This window comes from Patiria miniata, unplaced genomic scaffold, assembly GCF_015706575.1.
Source record: "Patiria miniata isolate m_02_andy unplaced genomic scaffold, ASM1570657v1 HiC_scaffold_1, whole genome shotgun sequence".
In the NCBI taxonomy this organism is placed as follows: Eukaryota; Metazoa; Echinodermata; class Asteroidea; order Valvatida; family Asterinidae; genus Patiria; species Patiria miniata.
In genome coordinates this window covers 37063719-37085751 of record NW_024037047.1, presented here as the reverse complement: position 1 = coordinate 37085751, position 22033 = coordinate 37063719, and the positions used below count along the sequence as shown (strand labels likewise).

The following is a 22033-nucleotide window of genomic DNA, read 5'->3' as shown; positions in this document are numbered from 1 at the left end:
AATCGCCGCGTGCGCACTGCATATTCATGCAGCATAGTCTGTCCCCGGACCAGATGTGATATGAGCGTCGAGAATAATTGTCCGGTTAGGGAACCAGACTACACGCTGCACAGACGTACATGATGTACGACTAGAATAGACTCGGCGGTGAGAAACTGATGAAAAGAGACTAAAAACACGTACAAGTTTAACGTTGCTTTCGAGTTTATTTTCCTGATTGACGTCAGTCAGCATCGCAAGGAATTCCTGAACCCAGCCGCCCAACAGATAAGGACACATAGAACTACGACGTAAAAAATTAGCTTCTCCAACAAGGTAAAAATATTGAAATTATTGGTCAGAAATGTTTCGTTCGGTTGTGAGCACCTGTGTACCCAGGACTCCCTCCGTAACGTAGGGAGGAAAGGGAGTCCTCCAGGGCTAACCCTAATTTCTACATGTTCGTATGGGTCTTTATGATGGCAAATTTCGTCGAAATTACACAGCCTGAACAATCGGACGGGCAAATTTAGATTTCTAGGTGAGTACTCAACATCCATACGGAATTATGTGTGGCGCACCCATAGCAAACCGTGTTGTGTACGCGCGCGTCAGTCTCACGCGAAGGTGTGTTGAAGCGCATGTGCAGTGCTGTATTGTTACAAGCTGTATGACTGTTGTAAATTTGGCCAATCATTGCCTTCCATTGGGCTGGATCAATGCTGGTTCAGGGGCCATTTTTTCGCTTGTTCTTGAAGCCAGTCTTTATATCACCGTTAATGCACCCCCACGTGATCGAGTCTCAACAATCAGAAACCATCAACTCTCCAAGGTATATTATTTGCCTCATGACGTTTGTTGGGCGCGCAGCGTGGCTGGCCATACAACACGAGGTCATGAACTGAATAATGCATATTCATAATCTTGCCAAGCGCGCCTGCATAATGCATATATTACAATGCGGCCGCCATTTTGAAATCGCATGGAGGAAGTTTTTGGACGATTTTCGTGGGCGATGATGACTGAATGTCATCTTTTTGCCAGATGGATGAAGATTTTGGGATAAAAGAACGTTTTTATCGAAAAGGTATGAGTTCCTCTACGACTAGGAACCTTAACTTTGGAAATTTCTGTCCTTGATGAAAAAGATAATCTCGATCAAAATCGGTAGCAAAATCGCTACATCAGAGTTCAGCGTGTAGGGGAGCATTGGCGGTCTGGCCGTACTACAGAGCTTGCGATAGTACTGTACGGCCAGATGCAGTCGGGCTACCTGACACTGTACTCGCCTTTAACCTAAGTTATATTGCAAGGTGTGCCCTCTATATAGGCTAATCAGAAAGTGCTCTCTTTTTCAGCTGTTTATTTTATGTGAAATTTCCAGATTCTTTGCACACGTTTGCGTATCAAAATTTCAACATGAAATTTCACGAAAATTAGACATCTGAGAAAGGCAGCACCTTCTGATTAGCCTATAAAGAGGGCGAGTACTGTAGGCCGGATGCTTCTTAAGCAAAAATAAAGGCACAATTGCAGAATACCCCGCCACTCAATCTATCCACCTCATAGCGGCTACGGAGTAACGGTTGATTGCCCTCAATAAACCTTCTCAGCGCTACTTGTATGTACTATGCGACATGCTCCACTGCACTCCCACTCCGTATCCGCTTAGCGCCACACAGGGTAGGCCTAGTTGGTTTGGACTTCGAATTTTTTTCAGCAACTCTTATTCCTTTTGTGTTGCTTCGTTCTCAAGCAAATTCAAGGGGACTCCCACTCCGTATCCGCGTAGCCGCAACAGGGTGGTTGGTGGTTACTATGCGTCATGCTCCACTGCACTCCCACTCCGTATCCGCGTAGCCGCCAACAGGGTAGGCCTAGTTGGTTTGGACTTAGAATTTTTTCAGCAACTCCCATTCCTTTTGTGTTGCTTTGTTCTCCAATAAGGACCCTCACTCAGTATCAGCGTAGCTGGCATGGACTTGAATTGTTTATTTTCCAGTGATTCCAACCTTGTAGCCAGAGAATGTAGGGGTGTATTTGTGTAAGGACACATACTGGAGAACAAATTAGGGCCATGGGGACCAAAAAAAAATGGTTGTATTAATTTGTTTCCCTTTTGTAATGCTCGACCGGCCTTCCGTCAATAGAAAATAATAATGAGAAGATAAGTTTTATAGCATCTTTCCTTTATTAGCAGCTTTATGTTGGTGATAAAGAGAAAGTTAATGTTAGTTACACGGTGTCCACTTCTTGCTTGTTACCAGACCATAATTGTCAGAAATGGAGATTATTATAGTTTCTTTTTTGCAATAAAGCTATTCATTGCTGAAAATCAAAAATTTAGAAGATTTTTGTGTATAATATTTTGTCGCAAATTTAACAAGTGGACACCGTAACTAACGTTAAATAAATGAGAGATTAGCTGTTAAACCATTTTAATAGCAGATCAATTGAAAATGTTATGACCTCTCACAGTAAGGACCTCAGAGGGAAATTCATCCATTAAACATTATGTTCCTTTCACGATCTTATATGGACCTCTTTTGACAATCTCTGTATCAAAATGTTACGTAAGTTACATGTGGGACAACACATAGGCCTTCACAATTACATAACTTTATATTATTATTGAGCCCCAAAACTGATATTAAATTGTTGTTTCTCCATACTACCAAAGGGACCCATTTAAACTAATAAACAGCAATATTCCACTTGAAAGTTGTTGCTTGGAGATATTAACTATTGTATTATACAAAGTGCACATTGTACCGGTAACTAATGCAACTTTGGTGTCCAGCTGTAAATAACGTTAAATCACATGCATGGCATTTGTACTCCTATTGCTCTGGATATCACAGTAAATATTTTAAACTGCTAGATACTCCTTAGAAAGTAATGTGCTCTTCAAAACCATTTAGGTATTATTTACTTTTCTACCCTGTAGCTTTATAATTACGTTAGTTACACCATTTAGTGGACACCATTTATCATTAGTTACATAGTGTAGAATGACTGATTTTTTTTTATGTAGATCAAATGTCCTAATTGTGATTAGATATATTGGTACACATGTAGAGTACAACATCACTGTTAGAGTATTTGGCCTTCCCTCCTAACACATAATGAATCAGGCATTCATTATGTTGAATAAAAATGGACACCAAAGTGGTGACCCACCCTTAAATCTGAATTAAGGAAAGGTCAAGTTTAAAAGTTTATGTCATTGTGTATAAAGGAACTGATATTATGCTTCTGAAGACTCTATCATCAGAAATTACGGTTGGATATACAAAGGAGGGTTTATAAAGACCTTAGTAAATATGCTAAATAGGTGGACACCAAACGTAACTTCGTTAAATAGTTTATCTGGCGTCCCAGTGCACAAACCAGAAATATTTTGAATACAGGTTACCTGTATTTGTAAAATTCATTCCATTACTAACAACTACATACAATATTCATCTGAGAAATAAATTGTAAGTGTGTTTTTAATTCATTCAAAAAGGCTTACTTGTTATGTCCAGTTTTTAAGTGGTATTTCGAGGTAAATTTTCACCAAAATCAAGAATTTTACCACTAAAAAATGAAAATTGTGGATTTTTAAAAATTTTACTTATCCCTTCATACTTGTACCTAACATGTTAAACCACCAAAACAGACTTTACCCAACTATTTAGTTATCAGGAGTGACAACATTGAGTTCCACCCTAAAATTAGCCAGTATTGTGTCCTTACACATTTCCGAGTGGCAGGGTATTCTGCAATTACTCCAAAATAAACTACATGTACAAACTAAGCCTAAATGTGAAAATCAAAATTTGACAAAGTTCGACATGTTTTTGTACATGATGGAAGTGTGGACTTTATTTACGCAGGTAGTCCAGTAAATTGGCTACATTTATGGGGCTATTTCCCAGGCCACCTTAATCATAGTCAAAAGGCTTATGGGGTCAGGGAACCAGACAAGAGCTTTAATCATCTACTGTGCGTGCGTCAACTTTGGCAAAGCGCACACGGCTGTTGCCTGTCATTCCAAAATCTTTGACACTCTGTGATGTACCCAGATGCAATACGCGGCTGCAAATGAAGAGCGCACACAATGCAGAGGCTTCAAAGATTTTGGAATGACAGAAAACAGCAGCGGAGCGCTTTGCCAAAGTTGACGCACTCTCAGTAGATGATTAAAGCTATTGTCTGGTTCCCTGACCCCTTTGGCCTATTGACTATAATTAGGGTGGTCGGGAAACAGTCTAGTAAATATCAGAGACGCCATGCTTTTCAAAACCAAAGATACCGAATTGAACGATTTGTGTTATTTAGCAGTCATACTATAGCTGGGTTGATTAGATTTTTAAAAATGTTTATGGTTTTCCCATCTCTTCCCTGTGAGTAGCCGTGGTTTTGTTTGTCCGCATTGTAAAAGATAATTTTCATTGTCCCAATTTCCCTTCTATATCAGCCTTCCCGATATCGCTTTTAATATCTAATGATTTGCAAATAATGCCCCTGGCCCCCTACCAACCTGGTCACGGCAGTGGATCAGAATATTACTACTTAAGGCTTGCGCAAAAAACGGTTGACCTAAGTTGACTTACCTGTAGATGTTAAGTTCATAGCCTTCTTTTATTGCATGTTGAGAATAGCGGTCATTTTACAGACACGATTGCCCCAATTAGTTTCAGTGTTGTCATTACCAAAATGTTAAGTGATCATTAACCAACTTGAAAAAAAGTACCCTGACAATTTTACACTTATCTAGACATCGACACCATTAGATTTTTTAAAATGATTTTAGAACCCGAATCTCTGAAACAAAATGGTAGGGTCATTAGCATGTTGACAACTTTTCAAGTATCATTCAGATGATGCCTCTGAATGTAGACGAGTACTTAAAAACATGCTAAAATGCTGTAGAACTGCTGAATATACATTGGCACTTTAAAAGGCTTTGTGATAAATTGTTAACTTGAACAATTACTGAATTGGAAGGGCTACTGTAAAATTAAATGACATGTGGTACATGACACTGAATATGTATCACGATTCTATTCTATGGAACACCTTCTCGTGGTCTATATATAATGAGAGAGGCACTATCAAAATGTTCAATAGTTGCGTTATAATTTGCATCTCAAATAAGCATCTGAGATTTTGTATATTTCTTTCCGACATATGCCACAGATTGATCCCTATGATTTAAAAAGGGCATGATTCGTTCTTGAGTACATGTAATACTTTTCAAACGAATTGAATAAACTACACTGAACAAAATGATACGTCTCCAGTGTTTTTTTTTTTAATTACATACCTCCGCCCCCTTGTTTTCTAAGGTCGGGCGAATCAGAAAATTATTTTTGAAAAAAGGACCGAAAAGCTTTTTATTTTATGGGTTTTCTTTTGGGGGGGGGGGGGATGGGAGTTTTCAGGTACTCAGACTGGTGTGGGGCTTTTCCTGTAGTGTGTATTTCCCGTTTTCAGGTGTGAACTGTATTAACCATAGAGCAACCCCGAGGACAGGCACACCGTAGCCCTGGAGCTATAGGGGCGCACATAATTGGAGAGAACGCGTAACGACAAGTACTTTGTGTTCTCGGGCGTTTAATTGTCGGGCTTTTGTTGAAATGTGTGAGTACAGCACTACGTCATACTCATTTATACACTATATAGGCTACACTTGCACCCGAACTGAGGGAGAACAACATATTCTTGCTTGAATGGCAATGAATGGACTGATCCAGTAAGCACCGCCCCATGGTGTTCTGACCAATCACAGCCGTGATTTATATCCAACATGCTTGCACTAAAGTCCGACATGCTCCGACATGCAGCGTGGCATTGGAGAGGAGCACGTGTTAATTTGCCCAGTGCGCAGTGGGCGGGGCTTGCTGGATCGGTCCATTCACAACGTAAAAGCAGATAATGCCGTGTCTAGGTTTTATTATATGTCTATGATATTTTTGTTTGCGGATCTCGTTTGGGAAAGCTCCCTGGCTGCGTGCGCGCCGAAACGAAAGCAATATTCCGATGTTCACTTCTCAACGTCATAATCTTCAATTATTTGTGCACAGTGTTTTGTCTGTACAACAAAAATGAACTTCTCGTTCAACTATTTCTTTCAGAGACTAGTACCTGTGCGGTATCCACGGTGATTATTTTACAAAATTTTGTCTATGCCTCTGTTCTGCCTTGCTGAACTTACGACCTTTTTTACGGAAAAAAGATGTCTGCAAAATCGATTTAAGAATAAGTAGTGTTCTACATGAAACATTTCCATCAAAACAAAACAGGCACCGTATTTTCTTTGTGAAATGTCAGAGAATTGTTTCCCTTTGGCTAGCTTACATACACACGTGATTACGTTTTCACTTGGCATGTGGAGCGAAATTAAGAACAATCTTGTTCAAAAGATGGTCTGGATTGTGTTGTTTGATCTGCCACGTGGAAGACGCAAAATCCAATACACGTGACGTTAGTCAGTTGGTTCCGCCCCTTAATAGGTAAGACCTTGCGGTACAATGCGGTATAAACAGTGAATTTGTGGTTTGCGGTTTTTCATGGGCGCGCTTTAGCCGCTCTATTTTAACTTAAGTGGTGACTTTACAAAAGCGGTACTACAAAAGAATATTGTGATATTTTTCGGCGTATCGAATTCCACGATGTGTCAATTTTTATGCCCCGCGGCGAAGCCGAAGGGGCATACTGTTTCCGCCTTGTCCTTCCGTGGGTGGGTGGGTGGGTGTGTGTGTGTGTGTGTCCGGACAAATCTTGTCAGCGCGATAACTTGAGAAATACTTAACATATGAACTTCAAATTTGGCTTGTGGATTGTCCTTGGTAATCCTAAGAAGCCTTTTGCATTTGGGGCCGAAAGGTCAAGGGTCAAGGTCACAGTGGCTGAAACAATAGACATTTTGTCAGCGCGATAACTTGAGAAATACTTTACATATGAACTTCAAATTTGGTTTGTGGATTGTCCTTGGCAATTCTAAGAAGCCTTTTGCATTTGGGGCCGAAAGGTCAAGGGTCAAGGTCACAGTGACTAAAACAAAAGAAAATTTGTCAGCGCAATAACTTGAGAAATACTTTACATATGAACTTCAAATTTGGTTTGTGTCTTGTTCTTGGTAATCCTAAGAAGCCTATTGCATTTGGGGCCGAAAGGGTCAAGGTCACAGTGGCTGAAACAATAGAAATTTTGTCAGCGTGATAACTTGAGATATACTTTACATATGAACTTCAAATTTGGTTTGTGGATTGTCCTTGGCAATCCTAAGAAGCCTTTTGCATTTGGGGCCAAAAGGTCAAGGGTCAAGGTCACAGTGGCTAAAACAATAGAAATCTTGTATTTATTCTGAGATCATAGGGATTAAGGATTAATTCATATAAAACCTACAGAAGACACTAATGCTGTCAATGAACGTTCCATTTGACCAAGGTACATGTAAGTTGATGTTAGAGTGGTGTTATGTCATGGAAACAGTCACGGTTGCGGGGCATTTGTGTTTGTAAACACACCTGACTTGTTTTTAAAGAGATCGATACGATTTCCGATATGAAAATTAAATCGAAATATCGTGAAATATCGTCATACCGAACAGGCTTATACCACTCGATCACCGAGCTAACGGGATCGATTGGCTGGTTTGAATCTTATGTACAAATTCCATCTTATTAAAAATACTTCGCAATTCGATGTCGCGGTGACGATAAACACGTGAGAAATGCTAGCTCAATACAGCGATGACTGGTTCCTGCCGCGCCCACCGCTGTTTCGGCCAGTGTGTAAAGCGACATGAAGTTGTGCGCATGTGCCAGTTTTACATCGAGGTCAATTAAAATGCATAATTCATGAGGGGTGACCTGTGACAGAGGGACGATCTAAAACCTAAAATTATCGATAGGCCTAATAATGACATTGGGGCTTTTCAATTTTCATGAGTTTGTTCATAAGAATATCTGTGATGTAATAAACCCCAAAACCAAAGAAATGCGTATCAGCTTAAAATCTAAACTCAAATACAGACGCTCCGTTTCGGTGGTCATTGAAGAAAGGATAATTTTCATGACAAAATTGACTGTGAAGATGAGTATGGCCAAACTTAAAAAATGGTTTGTATAAATAATCAGGTTGTGATCTCTCTGAATCATGCGTTTTCGTAAGAGCAAACCCAGCAAGTGATAAAAAAAACTGTGTTTGAATATTAATTTTTTTTCAATCTTGAACAGAGTTTTCCACAACGCGATATTGCGGTCTAGTATGGTACCCGCGTAATTGAGTCTCATATATTGTTTAAGGACACTTTCGGTGATACACGGTTCTAGATTTCGGACCCTATGGGAAAAATCTCGGGGTCCAATACTGTTTTACATTTTAATTTTGCCGCGTATTGGGACCGAGATTTCCCCTCGGGTCCGAAATCTGGAGCCATGTATCCCCACAGCTTTATGTCGCTTAAGCAACAGCGGTGCGCCGCGCAGGACCAGTTTGGAAGACATGATGAAATTTTGGTAACCAGTCTGTGCATAGCTATGCGCTAGCGCATAGCATGGCAGGCCACGCGGTGCACTGTCAACTGGTCAGTCGGTTTCGACATTCTAAAAATGCCAAGAAAACACCGATGAAGAAAGAACATTTTTGCAAGTTAATTCACAGAACTTGATCTCTCTTGTCTGTGTATGTATTTTCCATGTTCAAGAGTTCATTTTGAGATGGCACTACTCGTATTTGGAGTGATACGATGCAGTGTGTTTCCCCACAATTGTCCACCGTAAAAACAAGGTCTGTCGCCCGCTGGCCACACATGCATTCACGCATTACTGAGTTTTGGCCAGTTTCCCGTCTTGACTAGTGTTGTGCATATGGCGCGCATGACCTGAATTTTCCATTATTTTTAAAGAATTATCGAGCGATAAAATATTAACAATAATTAAGGTAGGTTTTCTTCACTTTTTGTGGCAATTTTTTTGTATAGCTTTCGTAGTGCAATGAAATAGTTCAGGGCTAAAACTTCGCATATACCCCATTCAATCAACATAAAAAAATTGCAAAAAAATAAAATAAATTTTGACCGACCGACCCTATTTTTTAAAGGCGTGTAATCAGAAGTAGAAGTAATTTTTTTGGCCTAATATAAATGTGTAGCCAAAGTATGCCTATTCGGTTGAGCGCTAGTACGGAGGGTACCGTAGTTCCAGCGCTTCGCTCAGTAGAGCTATGATGTCCTCCATCAGCAGATGCTTTTTGCCGTGATGTTGTTTGAACCGTCATGACACGCTTAAGTTGTTGCGTATCGACTACTTCCGTGTTGCATTTAGAGTACACTTTTAAAATTCAATCCATCTATTTTGATTGTGTTCTACAAACACGCACATGAACATGATAAAGTCAAAATGTCTGCGCCCAGGATGGCTTGAAAGCGTCTCCGCGCGCAAGAATAAAGAGTTAGCGCTCTAGTAACTTAATATAGCTCTATGGTTTCAACGGAGTGGAACACCATAACACAGAAATTTATTGATGTAAATACATTTTATGCATCAAAATTAGGAATATCTATTGATAAACTAGGAGTTCCAAATCCCTTCTTGTCAGAATAAAAACACCCACGTGTAAACAAATGGAATAGTCCAAAAGGCTATCTGCACATGACATGCAAGGTGGGTATGGACAGGGTAGAAATATTTAAATCCCAAACTTGGGGTGAAGCTCTGTTCAGTTAAACACGAAAATGGAGGTAAAAGAAATACATTGAGGTGCATGTACATGCACCTCAATGTATTTTTACCTCCATTTAGTGTGCATATGGAAATATATTCTAATTCGTGCCTTTAAATCCCCTTCTTGTTTTTGTCCACAAGAAAAAGTTACGTGAACAAAGAACCTATTGATAGGTTTAATACATGTAGTTGGGGTCATGTATCTTTTCTTTGTGAACTCTGTCTTACTACAATAATCATAACCATTTTTTTTTTCAGAAGTAGTTTCGCTGAGGTGCACCCTACATTTCCACCATGGCTAAACAGTACCGCAGCCAAAGCTTTTATGTTGGACCACGCTTCTGTGACCTACAGCCCCTTGGTTTTGGGGGTGGGGGTCAAGTGTACTCTGCTATTGATGTGGAGTGTGATAAAAGTGTAGCCATCAAGAAGATAGGACTGGCCAACCAGAAAAATTGCAAGGTACCAGTTCCCATGTTTTGATTGGATGGTGATTCATAAAGAATCGCATTTAATCTTGTCTACACATCTTGAATCAGAACAATTCTTCAACTTCAAATAATTCCAGAATTGTATTAATACAGTAATCGTGTGTAAGATACTGGTAGATGTATGTAACCATAGGCGTAGGTAAGGGGGTATTTACCCCCCCCCCCCCATTATTTGTAAAGACTGCCTTTTTCCATTCAAATGCCTTTTTTTTCAACGGGCTTACCTCTCCCAATAATTTGTAAAGAGTGCCCTTTTTTACGAAGTGCCCTTTTTTCTGAACAAGTGTCTTTTCAAAAAAAGAATGTGTGTGCACTTTTTTGTGGCTCCTGCCGTTGTGGGTGCTTTTTTTTCTTCAGAATATCGCACATGTGTCGCCCTGAAAAGCACCATATATTGGCCCTTTGTGTGCATAATTGTCCGCCCCCATCGACTGATGCTACCAGCCCCCCCCCCCCCTTTTGATTCTACGGAGGCCAAGTGTCGGGAGAAAAATACCTGTTTACACTTCAAAAATGTGCAAGTGCCCTTATCAAAAATGTTTACCCCCCTCCAATAAAAACGACCGTGCTATGCCCCTGGTAATTCTCTCACAGGTGTATCAAGTGCTTAATTTCGGGGCCTGAACCTTATTTGAAGATTGGTATGATTGGGGAACTCATTGATAAACCCATTTATACCACGTAAAGAAGTTTGCAAAACTTTGGAGAATGTAACTTTAACATGCAGTGTCTATTTGTCTTGATGTCTTCAGGTTGCACTGAGAGAGGTGCGAATCCTTCGTAAGCTGCAGCATGAGAACATAGTCAAAATACACGATGTACTGTATTCTGATGGTGAGAGAACCAACCACTGTGAAGGTACTACATGTACATGTACTGAAGCACCTGCTTTGTACATAGTGCAGGAATTGCTGGACACTGACTTAAGGAATATCATTGCTGGAGGCACTCTCACCAGTGAGCATGCTCGGCTCTTCATGTATCAACTGCTTCGAGGCATGAAATACCTACATAGCGCCAATGTTCTGCATCGGGACCTGAAGCCGGACAATCTTTTGATTAATTTTGAAGATCTGGTGCTTAAGATTGGCGATTTCGGCATGGCCCGAATCCTTGATCCAGACTACTCACACAAGGTATTTTGCACTTTTTGGAAATTGTACAATTTCCTGTACATGTTTACTGAATCTTTTCAAGGGAAAATACACTGTAGTTCAAATTTGTTATGGTAATCTTCTTCTTTTTTTCTTTTTTTCCTGGACAATACTCCTAAACAGTTTATGGTATGAACTTGTAACTTTCAATATATATCGACCCTCATCCCTAGTGGTGCATGTTACTCTGACATTGTGATGACGTCATTGGTGTCAAATTTCAAGCAATGAAAGATTTCTAGATTAAATCTTTGAAAATCTTTATAAAACCAACCGTGAGAGATCTGAACTTGATTTTTGCAAAGAATTGATAGAATAATCCAGGATCTTCATTTTATCTTGTACATGTATGTGCTTTAATAATCACATGACCCTTCCGGTCGAAACAGGAAGTGCCTTATAATTTAAAAGTGGGTCATTCCATGTCAATTCAACATGATTTGGACCCGACCCTCACAGATTGAAATGATATTGGTGTGATGATTGGCCTGTATGAGAAACCCCTGAACTGAAATTTTTTGTAACTTGGCTTGTTAGTTTTTGAGATACGGGTCAACGAACTTTTGACTTATTAGCATGAACTCTGAACTTTAAATACTTGCATCTCCAAAACTATATAGCACCTACAAAGCGAAGTTGTACATCATATATATATTGTATATGCATAAGCTCTTCGAAAGGCCTCCGTTTCATGAAATAAAACCAAATTGTAGCATGAAGAGCAGACAAAATAGGTAACAAAATGACCGTTGACCTTGAATTACGAAAATAATTATGCTTCAAATTCCATAATTTTGGAAATTTTTGAGATGGGCACTCTTAAAGTTTTCAAGTTATGATTTTTTAAAGATAGCATGTCCAGGAAAAAAACTAACTTGCATAATTTCAAACAAATGTACAGACTGCATATGTGCAGGTTTACCTGTACACACTTGCCCTTTACAGCCTTTATGTGTTGTGTTGATTGTTTATGCAGCATCTTGCTACAGTGTAGCTCTAGATAATGGCATAACTACGGGGGTAGCAGGGAGGGGATGGGGGAAGCATGTGTCATCCAGTAGATGTCCTTACCCTGAGGTGTCTAACAGCCTTCCCCCCTCCTATGCTAGGCAACTAATCTAAACATGGAAAGGGAGCCAAGACCCAATAGAATTGATTGACCGCTAAAAAAAAAAAATCCCACAAGATTACCCTTTAAGGGGCGGAGCTTAATATCGGTAACGGAATTACGGACGGAGGACAAGCATATTTGAGTTCTTGCATAAATTAATAAAACTCTCTGAAGTTTTGAAATTTTAAAATTGGACACTACCTGTTATTTATAGAGTTCAGGGGTGTTGTTAACTACAATGCAGAACAAAGTTGAAAAAATAATCACTCTTTTCATAATTTGCATTTTAATCACGGTAACGGAATTACGCCTGGGCGGTAACGGAATTACGCCATAGGTTTACATGTAATAGGTAAATGCAATACTTTTACATTGAATTCAACATAAACTCATCACAATACAAATTTTAGAAGTTTATAAAATGCCACAAGGGGAAAGCTAAGTGAAAATTAGCAGATCAAAATGTAAATGTAGGCCTAAACATGTCTGGGCTTCATTTTAAGGTCAAAGGTCAAGGTCAAATGAAAGCAATATGTATATGTATATTTTTTTTTAACGAAAATCTAATTTTACTATGAACAATTGTATTATCGTATTTCACTAGTTTATCGTGGAAAATACAATAAAACTGCACTGGTTGGCATCTCTGAGCAAGGGAAGATGTTAAGTTATGCCAAGTAGAAGTACAAGTACAGTCTGGTACTCAACTTTCATATATACTTGTTGTGGAATATATTTTCTGTTGGTACCAGACAACGGCTTTGGCAACACATATTTAAAGGGAATGTACATCATTGGCTTTTGCTGTAATTTTAAGAAATGAACTATTTGAGGGGTTAGTATAATAGATCAAATATTGTTACACTGACATGTTTGAAGTTTTGCGTTAAAAAATGCTGGAAAAACCAAGAAAAAAAAAAACTGTTCAAGTAGTCTGGTTCCCTGACTCCACTAAAGGTAAAATGGATCAATTTATAGATGCCGGAAAATTGGAGGATAAGGGAACCAGACTAGCTGGCCTGCACCCGTTCATGAACATGTAACAAATAGCAAACAAAATTTGGACTGGAAAGAGTGTAAAGTTGGAGCAGTAGTTGAAAAATAGTTGGGTTTTTCCAACGGTGGTCGGCCGACCACCGTTGGAAATGTATACAAAAATATCATTTTCTTGAAAATTACTTCACACCAGGTGCCATAATTTTACAGGATGCTTTAGACTGTCATTTACCAACATCCTAGTAAGGTATTTTGTAAAAACTTGGTAGTTTTATTTTCTGATGTTTGAAAATGTTGTATATTCCCTTTAAGCATCCAAACAACTATTAGCATTTTTTAAATAGTAAAAAGAAAACGTAAAAGTAAAAAATATCAATGGAACACCTGATTATTTTTAATTATATAATAGCAAATTAAAGAGGGAAATGATTTAACAAGTAATTTAGTATTTAAAGTTATTGTCCAAGGTTACAAGCAAATCTCCTATTTAATAATATGTCATGTACATAATCTGGAGGAAATGTGCATACTTTGTGCATGCGTAATTCCGTTACCGTAATTCCGTTACCGTAATTCCGTTACCGTAATTCCGTTACCGTAATTCCGTTACCGTTTCGTAATTCCGTTACCACTTGGAAAAATGCCAAGAAATTACTATTTTAAAGTTTTTATTTTTCATTTATGTTTGTAGTAGGGTCTTTTCTAAACATACATGATTTGAAGAAAAAAAAACAAGAAAATTTGTGAAATAAGTAACTTTTGCCATTTTTTCGGTAACGGAATTACGTGCTAATTTTGACATTTTTAAATGAAGGCCTACACTATATATATATATATTTATATTTTTAGAATTTTTTTTAATGACCCTGAGTAATGTTAGTAACTTGTAACATAAAAATAAATCAAATCTTTTCCCTATAATTCAGAAAGTAATACATACACTAAATTTTATTTTTTTACTAAATCTGAACGTTTTTAATCATAAATTGCAAAAATCACTGTTTTTACCAGAAATATGTAATTTTTTTCAATTTCGTTTTTTGAACTGAATTCCCCATTTAATTGAGGCCTGGAAAAAGTACAAAAAGGTTTAATATGTAAATATTTATTTTTGACATTTTTTGCTCTCCCATGGAGAATTGCCCAAATACAAATTAGGTTTTTTTCCTGGACATGCCATCTTAAAAAATCATAACTTGAAAACTTTAAGAGCCAACATCACAAAATATTCCAAGATTGTTGCTTACATCATAAACTAACATCTGAAAAACAATTAAGAAATTTGAAGCATATTTATTTTTGTAATTCAAGGTCAAAGGTCTTTTCATGACAAGTGTATTGCATGAATTTGCAAAGTGTCATGAACATATTTTGCACTGTAAGTCATTGCAAATATTTTTCACAAAGTTTTGCTTTCATTTTTGGGACTCGAGTCTTGTTAGCTTTCGCTCAGGTCGAGTTGAGTCTTCTGGTAAGGGACTCAAGTCAAGTCGAGCTCAGTCATTTGCTCGCAGTGACTCAAGTTGAGTCATTTACCCATAGGGACTCGAGTCAAGTCTGGTCACCAAAAATTGTGACTCGAGTCGGACTCGAGTCATTACAACTCTGATAATCAGATGATGTGTGTGGCTAAGTTTGCGGTAATCATTTCAAAATTAGTGTTGACCTTAATATAGACAACACCTGTGGGTCATTCCGTGCCAATTCAACGGGTGACGTACATGTATGGTGCCATGGCACCATAGGTTTTGACGGGACATTGATAGACGCAAACTGGAAGTGCCTTAGGCCAAAAAAAAAATAATACTTCTGCATCCGGTTACCCGACCGACCCTATTTTTAGGCTGCGACCCTGAATTGATTGAATAAATAAAAATAAAAGCTTGTTGTCTTTTCTGTCTTCACAAAATACCTCTCAACAACCCATTTGCGTCAAAAAAATGCTTGTATATTTGTTTTCTTACTTAACATTAGCTATTTTTTTCAAAAGAAACCAAATTCGCTTCGCGATCTGTCATCATACCTCGCAATTCGATGTCACAGTGACTATAACCTTGCTCAGTGCAGTGACGACTGGTTCCCACCGCGCCGCGCAGGGGCCAATTTAGAACACATGATGAAAGTGTGGTAACCAGTCTGTCATGGCTATGCGATCGCTAGCGCTAGCATGGCTATGCATTAGGCACGTGCACTGTCAGTGTCAACTGGTCGGATTCGACATCGTAAAAATGCCAAGAAATGGAGATGGAGAAAGAACCTTTTTTGCAAGTTATTTCACAGAATTGATCTAGCTTGTCAGTGTATGTATTTTCCATGTTCAAGAGTTCATTTTGAGATCACACTACTCGTATTTGGAGTATATCACTCCAAATACGAGTAGTGTTTCCCGAAATTTTCAACTGTAAAACGAGGTCTGTCGGCCACGGGCAACACATGCACGGTGCATCACACACTTCGGTGTTTTGGTCAGCTTCCCTTCTTGACTAGCGTTGTGCATATTATTCGAAAGGCCTGAATTTTCCATTATTTTTAAAGAATTATCAAACGTAAATATATTGACAATAATAAAGGTAGGTTGTATTCACTTTTTGCGGCCATTTTGTGTATAGCTTTTGTAGTGCAATGGAAATAGTTCAGGCTAAAACTTCGCATATAATTGAATACCCCATTCAATCTGCATAAAAAAAATTGGCAAAAAAAAAAAATTCCGACAGACCGACCCTATTTTTGAAAGGCATGTAATCGGAAGCAGAACTATTTGTTTTCCGGCCTTATAATTTGAAAGTTAAAAAAACCCTGTGAACTTGCTTTCAATGATGTAAGTCTCTGGCTTGGTTGTAATTTACAAAAGAAATTACCGGTGACGTCATAAAATGTTAGAGCGCCATCTAGCGGCATGTTGAAAAGGTTTAAAAACAAATAATCAGTTGATGCATGTGGCGAAGTTTGCTGAAATCACTTTAGGCCTATAACTGATGTATATAATCAGCCTAATCTTTAGAACAAGTTAAGGTGGGAAAGATTGATGACGTCACCAGACCGGAAGCCCTTTAAACCTTTAAAAACTGCTGAAAAATCAACCGTGACAGATATAATCGTCGTCACGATGACGTCATCAAGTATCAGATTACAAGCAACCTACGATTTCTAGATTTCACCTTTAAGATTCAATATAAAGTCAACTGTTGTTTACAGGAGTTGATAGAATAATCCAGGATCTTCAGTTTTGATAACGTGCAAAATCACGTGACCCTTCCTTCCAGTTGAAACTGGAAGTACATTGTAATTTGAACTACAGGCCCGATTGGGTTGAAGGTTGGTATGTAGCTAAACCGGGATGTGTTATAGATGAAAATTTATGTGATTTCATGATGAAGTCATTACTTGACATGTGACAGCATAATTCAAAGCCCATAAGAATGTAACCACATTTTATATTACCATTATTATAAACAGAACTACACATCCTTCCTAGATGGAACTTAACTTTACATTTTACGTCACAAAAAAAGTTGCCCTGTGTTTGTCCACAAACATAAATCTAGTTTTATCTTTTCCCTGGAAAGTCTAATTATATAAACTAAATTTCAACAGATTTGATGAATTGGGCACCGCGACATTGGTGTTGCGAGTGCAATTTTAATAAATAAGTTCTACAAGTCGTCAGTGCACCGATTGTATGGTAGATGCACATAGGCTTGGATTGTAGTAGTGTACGGCTGGAAATCTGTATTGTAATCATAAACTACGTCAAACAGATCTTCAAGGTTGTTGCACGTGGAGTTCAACTGCAATGATTTCCTGCATTTTTTAAGGATTCAGATTTTAGTTGTACAGAATTGCACTGCTTTAAAAATCAGGATGATGAATCTGGGGATGGCGAAGAGAGCAAGAAAAATTTCAGTGGTGGTTGTGAGACCACATGTACGTGTTTGCGCAGTGTACAAAATGTTCTAAATACGCACACATGTTGCTCAAAATTTCTTCGAAATACGGCACGGCTCATGCGCATCATGAAAATTTGACTCACAAAATGCCGATGAAAAATAGAGAACTACATGTATGGGGGCGTCATTGTAAAGGATTCAGTGCATGAGAGATCGAAGTGAATACAGATTATTTTCCAGAATTTGTCTTTCGATACTGGACTATAAATACACACATTTGGAGTAGAACAAGAGCTTGAACAACACCAGGAGAAACCAGAAAGTGTTAAAATTATAACTTTAAAAGGGCTATTTCTATGACTATTTTGCATTGCCCTTTTTTACGAATGGAAGAGGTACACAGACTACCGTAGGCACTCTGCTCTCGCCCCATCTATCTGCCCCCCCATGAAACATTCAGTTGTGTAGTGCAAACAAAATTACACAGGGTAACCGTTTTCTGCGTCCATGTTTATGTCCATACATGTATCATGTTACATGGGTAATGATGCACCAGTCATTGTGTCCGTCTCTTGTGTCATAATGTTGTTTTGTTCTATTTAATTTCACTTAGCTTCAAACACTGAAATGATGTTACTGGTCATTATCTCCTGTCACTAGCAACAAATTTGGCTTGTCTTGATCTGCTAAAAACATTTTATAAATCTTTGCCCTGATTACCATCATGCAGTGATTACCCACATAACTCTGGTGACAGGATACCAGTCATGAAACATCCCTCAGGAAAATGGAAAGGTTGTTGAAGATCACCCGAGTCAGAAACTCATCTCAGTGAGTGGAAAACACCATAAGAAGTCAACCAGGGGTCTATCTATCTACATATTTTACAGGAGGGTGAAATTACAGATATAACGATTTGACGGAAAGTTAGGACTGAGATTTCTTTGGCTGAGAAGCTTTACCATGGAAACATTCGCTGTGATGATATGTGCTACACACAAGACAACAAATCTACGTGTATAAAACAGTCATAACCAGGTGGGGTACAAGGCTTCAATTGTTTTGATCTAGCAAGCGATTACCCATGTAACATTTTGACGGGTGCAGTTATGTGGGTAATTGTATTTTTGACAGTTTGCGTGTATTTACAAGCGAGCTCGCAGCAGTTATGTCTTATATTTACATCTAGGAAAAAAGTCAACTCTCATACATTGTTAGTGTAGTGTAATACAGAGACTGAACAGAGAACACAAGATATAGTTTCCTGCCCATCAGGAAATGTCACAATATTTAGTTAACAACAAACCCGTCAGCCAATGGTTTTCGTTTTATTTCTGATATATCTTTAATACATACCGGTATCTCTTCTATGTGTGACCGGGTTTAAAGTAAAGGTGTAGAGGAATACACTGGGTGGCTTCTGGCTATATCCTTCCTGATGTTTATTCTAAAAATAGACAGAAATTGCATGTTTTGAACGGTCTTCGCCAAACAGTGATTTAAACCTCGGCGCGAAACTGTAGGTAAGTGCACCTCGCATAATTTAAATGATAAAAGCCACGCAAGAGTGACTACATTACGATGTAAATTAACTTATGAATATGATAGTGAAAAAATAAATAGAGGGGGGCTATATTATTTATACTCGTGACACTCTTCTCCTTTTTGAAAAAATGTCGTCCTCAACTGATTACCATCATACAGATACAATCATACATTATTCTGTGATGTTACTTACCCTATTCAATCTACTTATCAAACCGGGCACTGGTTTTATAAACAGTCGTCAAAATCAATCCATCAATAAAATCGAGGAATATACTCCCGTAACACCACAAAGTAATTATATACAAGTAAAAAATAGATAATTTATACAAAATAAGGAACACAAGGCTTGACTTGTGTGCGTCTTGTACTCTTTGAGTCGGATGTGAATCAAATTTCAACTAGAATAAATAATAAGTCAAATGAACAAAGCAAAGATATCAACACTTTCAAAAATCTTTGATATAGATTAATCATCATAACCCGGAATACAGTAATCCAAACCAAATCAGGTAAATACCTAAACAATACATGATAAATCCAACAAAATCAATGTACATGTACATAGGCTAATAGAAGTACTGAATAATTGCTGAGAATGAGAGCCAGAGAATATTATTTGGGGTTGTGTTCTTGCAGCAGTAATCTGGGGCCAGCTCTTCGTCTTGCTTCAGCCATTGCAGGTCCTTTCCACCTCTCCAATATCAGTTTTCCAGCTTTCAACCTGCTCTTGTATTCGTCTGAAGTCAGATATCTTGTGACCCGATGTTGCCCCGATCACCCAGCGTTTGTACTCAACAAACACGAATCTCTGGTTGTGTTCATTGCATTTGCACTGATATCGAAATAAAGTAAAGACAATTGTATTTCTGTGAAAATAAAAATAAAGACAATATTTTTATGGTCTGCACAAAGATTGAAGAGCATGTGTCGCAGCGTCTTGGTGCAGTGCTATGATGGTTGGTTTTGTGTATGTCTGTATACTTCACTACAAATATGGCAAAATGGAAAATGTGTTAAAACTTCCCTGACAGGTAGTCTGAGTATCACCTGTTATCCACGTAACCAAGTCTCCTGTATAGGCCTAATGTCTATATGTCTAAACCATAGAGCTATATTAAATTACTAGAGTGCTAACTTCTCATTCTGCACGTGGAGACGCTTTGAAGCTGTCCTCGGTGCAGACATTTTGAATTCATGTGCGTGTTTGTAGAACATAATAAAATTAGATGGATTGAATTTTAACGATTTCCCAAAAAGGGCATTTGCATATCCGTGCTGAAATGTAGACACATATTTTTTGGAGTGGGGTGGGGCTGGTATCATCTGTCGATGGGGCCGCTGTTCAAAACCGATGATTATGCACACTAACGGACAATATATGGCACCTTCCAGGGTGATTCATGCGCGAAATCCAAAAAAAAAAAAAAAAAAATGGCACTCGTAACAGTAGCTGGCACAAAAGTGAACAATTTCTTTTCTTCAAATAAAAACCACTGGAAATATGTTGTAAACTTCATAGAAAATGCTGAAAAAAATTTGTTAAAATTTTGAAAATGTTCATTACTTTTTTGAAAATGACCAAGTATTTTGTGATGAAATATACATGTAGGAGACATTGCTCATGATTGTACCATGTGCATACATGTATGTATTTAATGAAAGAGTCGGCAATACTTGAACATGCATAAAGAACATGCATATACACTGTATCTCTACTTTCCAGGGCCATCTCACCCAAAATGTCTCAACTCGCTGGTACCGATCTCCAGAGCTCATCTTCTGCCCATGTGACTACACAGAGGCCATAGACGTGTGGTCTGCAGGGTGCGTCTTTGCTGAGATGTTGACTGGTAAGCCACTCTTTGCTGGGGAGCATGATCTGGACCAGATGCTCCTGATCCTGGAAATAATTCCAGTCAGTGATGTAGATCTTGTGGAAGTGGAGGACTCCATCCCAAGAAAAATGCTCAAGAACTACAAGGGGACACCTCGTATTTCTCTGTGTGATGCACTTCCAGGTGTTGAACCAGATGGTAAAGAGAACTCCTAAATCTGTCAAAGCTTTCATTAAAGCTTTGATACTGAACATTTTAATCCTTAAACGTTCATGTAAATTCCATTCCAAAGTCAGTACCAATTTTTAAATGAAGTTGCCTGTGATTCTAATGATGGACTTTTCACAACATTTGTGACAATATGAAAGCTGTGTTTTTAATTTTTTTGCTTGAGACATTCCTTCAAGACTCTGCAGAAAACCAAATTGGAAATAGTTCAGTGGGATTTCATCTTGTCCCTGATTGGAACCTGAGCAAGTGCATGAAGTCATACATATACAAATGGACATCACGATGATCAGTTGATATTTTTTTCATAGTGTTCACATATTTTGTACTTGCACAATTTGCTATATAAAATCAGATCAACTTGTAACGTGGCAAGATTCCAAGAAACAGTCCATTTCATCATGTGATGCCATGCGCTTAATGTTTTTAAACCCCAAAGTTATATTTGGTGAACATAACATCATTGACATGCTAAATTCAAAGACATTGTACATGGTTTTCTGGAGTTGCAGTGAATTGACCTATCGCCTTTTCGAGTAAGCCATGCCCATTAGACAACCCAATGGAAATTTGTACGTTACATTTTGTTTGTCTCAGATTTTGTGCATTCTGCGTCCATTTGTCTGCGTCAACGCCATTCTATCGCGATAGGTTAATGGGGCTGATCCCCGATCACCATTTAGGGCTGATCCCCAATCACCGTTTTGAAATGGTAATTTTTTTTCTTTGTTGGCTTTTCAACAAATTTTATGGTAAAGTCTTTCTTTTTGTTCAGATTTTTTCCGGCTTTTCGCAAATTTGTGAAAAAAGCCTTTGTTTTTGTTGGCTTTTTGAGCGGAAAAGCCTTTGTTTTTGTTCTGATTTTGTTTTTTTCTTCTTTTTGATCTTTTTGGGTCCACCCCAGTCCCATTGACTTTGCACACATTTTTGGTGTGATACACTTTTGACCTAAAACAAAGTCCAATTCCAATGAAACTTATCTCAGGTAAAGATACTATAGTGAAGTTGTGTCTCGAAGAGTGACGTCATGATTACGTCATCATGGGTCATGTGACATCATCAAAAAAGTGCATATTTTGAAGGCCTAT

At 38.3% G+C, this 22033-nt stretch overlaps 1 protein-coding gene across 1 annotated transcript in view; it reads left to right on the top strand.

Annotated features, from left to right (window-relative positions):
* Nucleotides 1–5451: 5451 nt before the first annotated feature.
* The window catches only part of LOC119729691 (mitogen-activated protein kinase SLT2/MPK1-like), a 40085-nt gene continuing 23503 nt past the window's right edge, over nucleotides 5452–22033 (top strand). The window contains 4 exon segments of the mRNA XM_038202375.1: nucleotides 5452–5607; nucleotides 9954–10157; nucleotides 10939–11322; nucleotides 20606–20915. Of these exon segments, the coding sequence (XP_038058303.1) occupies nucleotides 9990–10157; nucleotides 10939–11322; nucleotides 20606–20915 (862 nt within the window). The 5' untranslated portion in view covers nucleotides 5452–5607; nucleotides 9954–9989.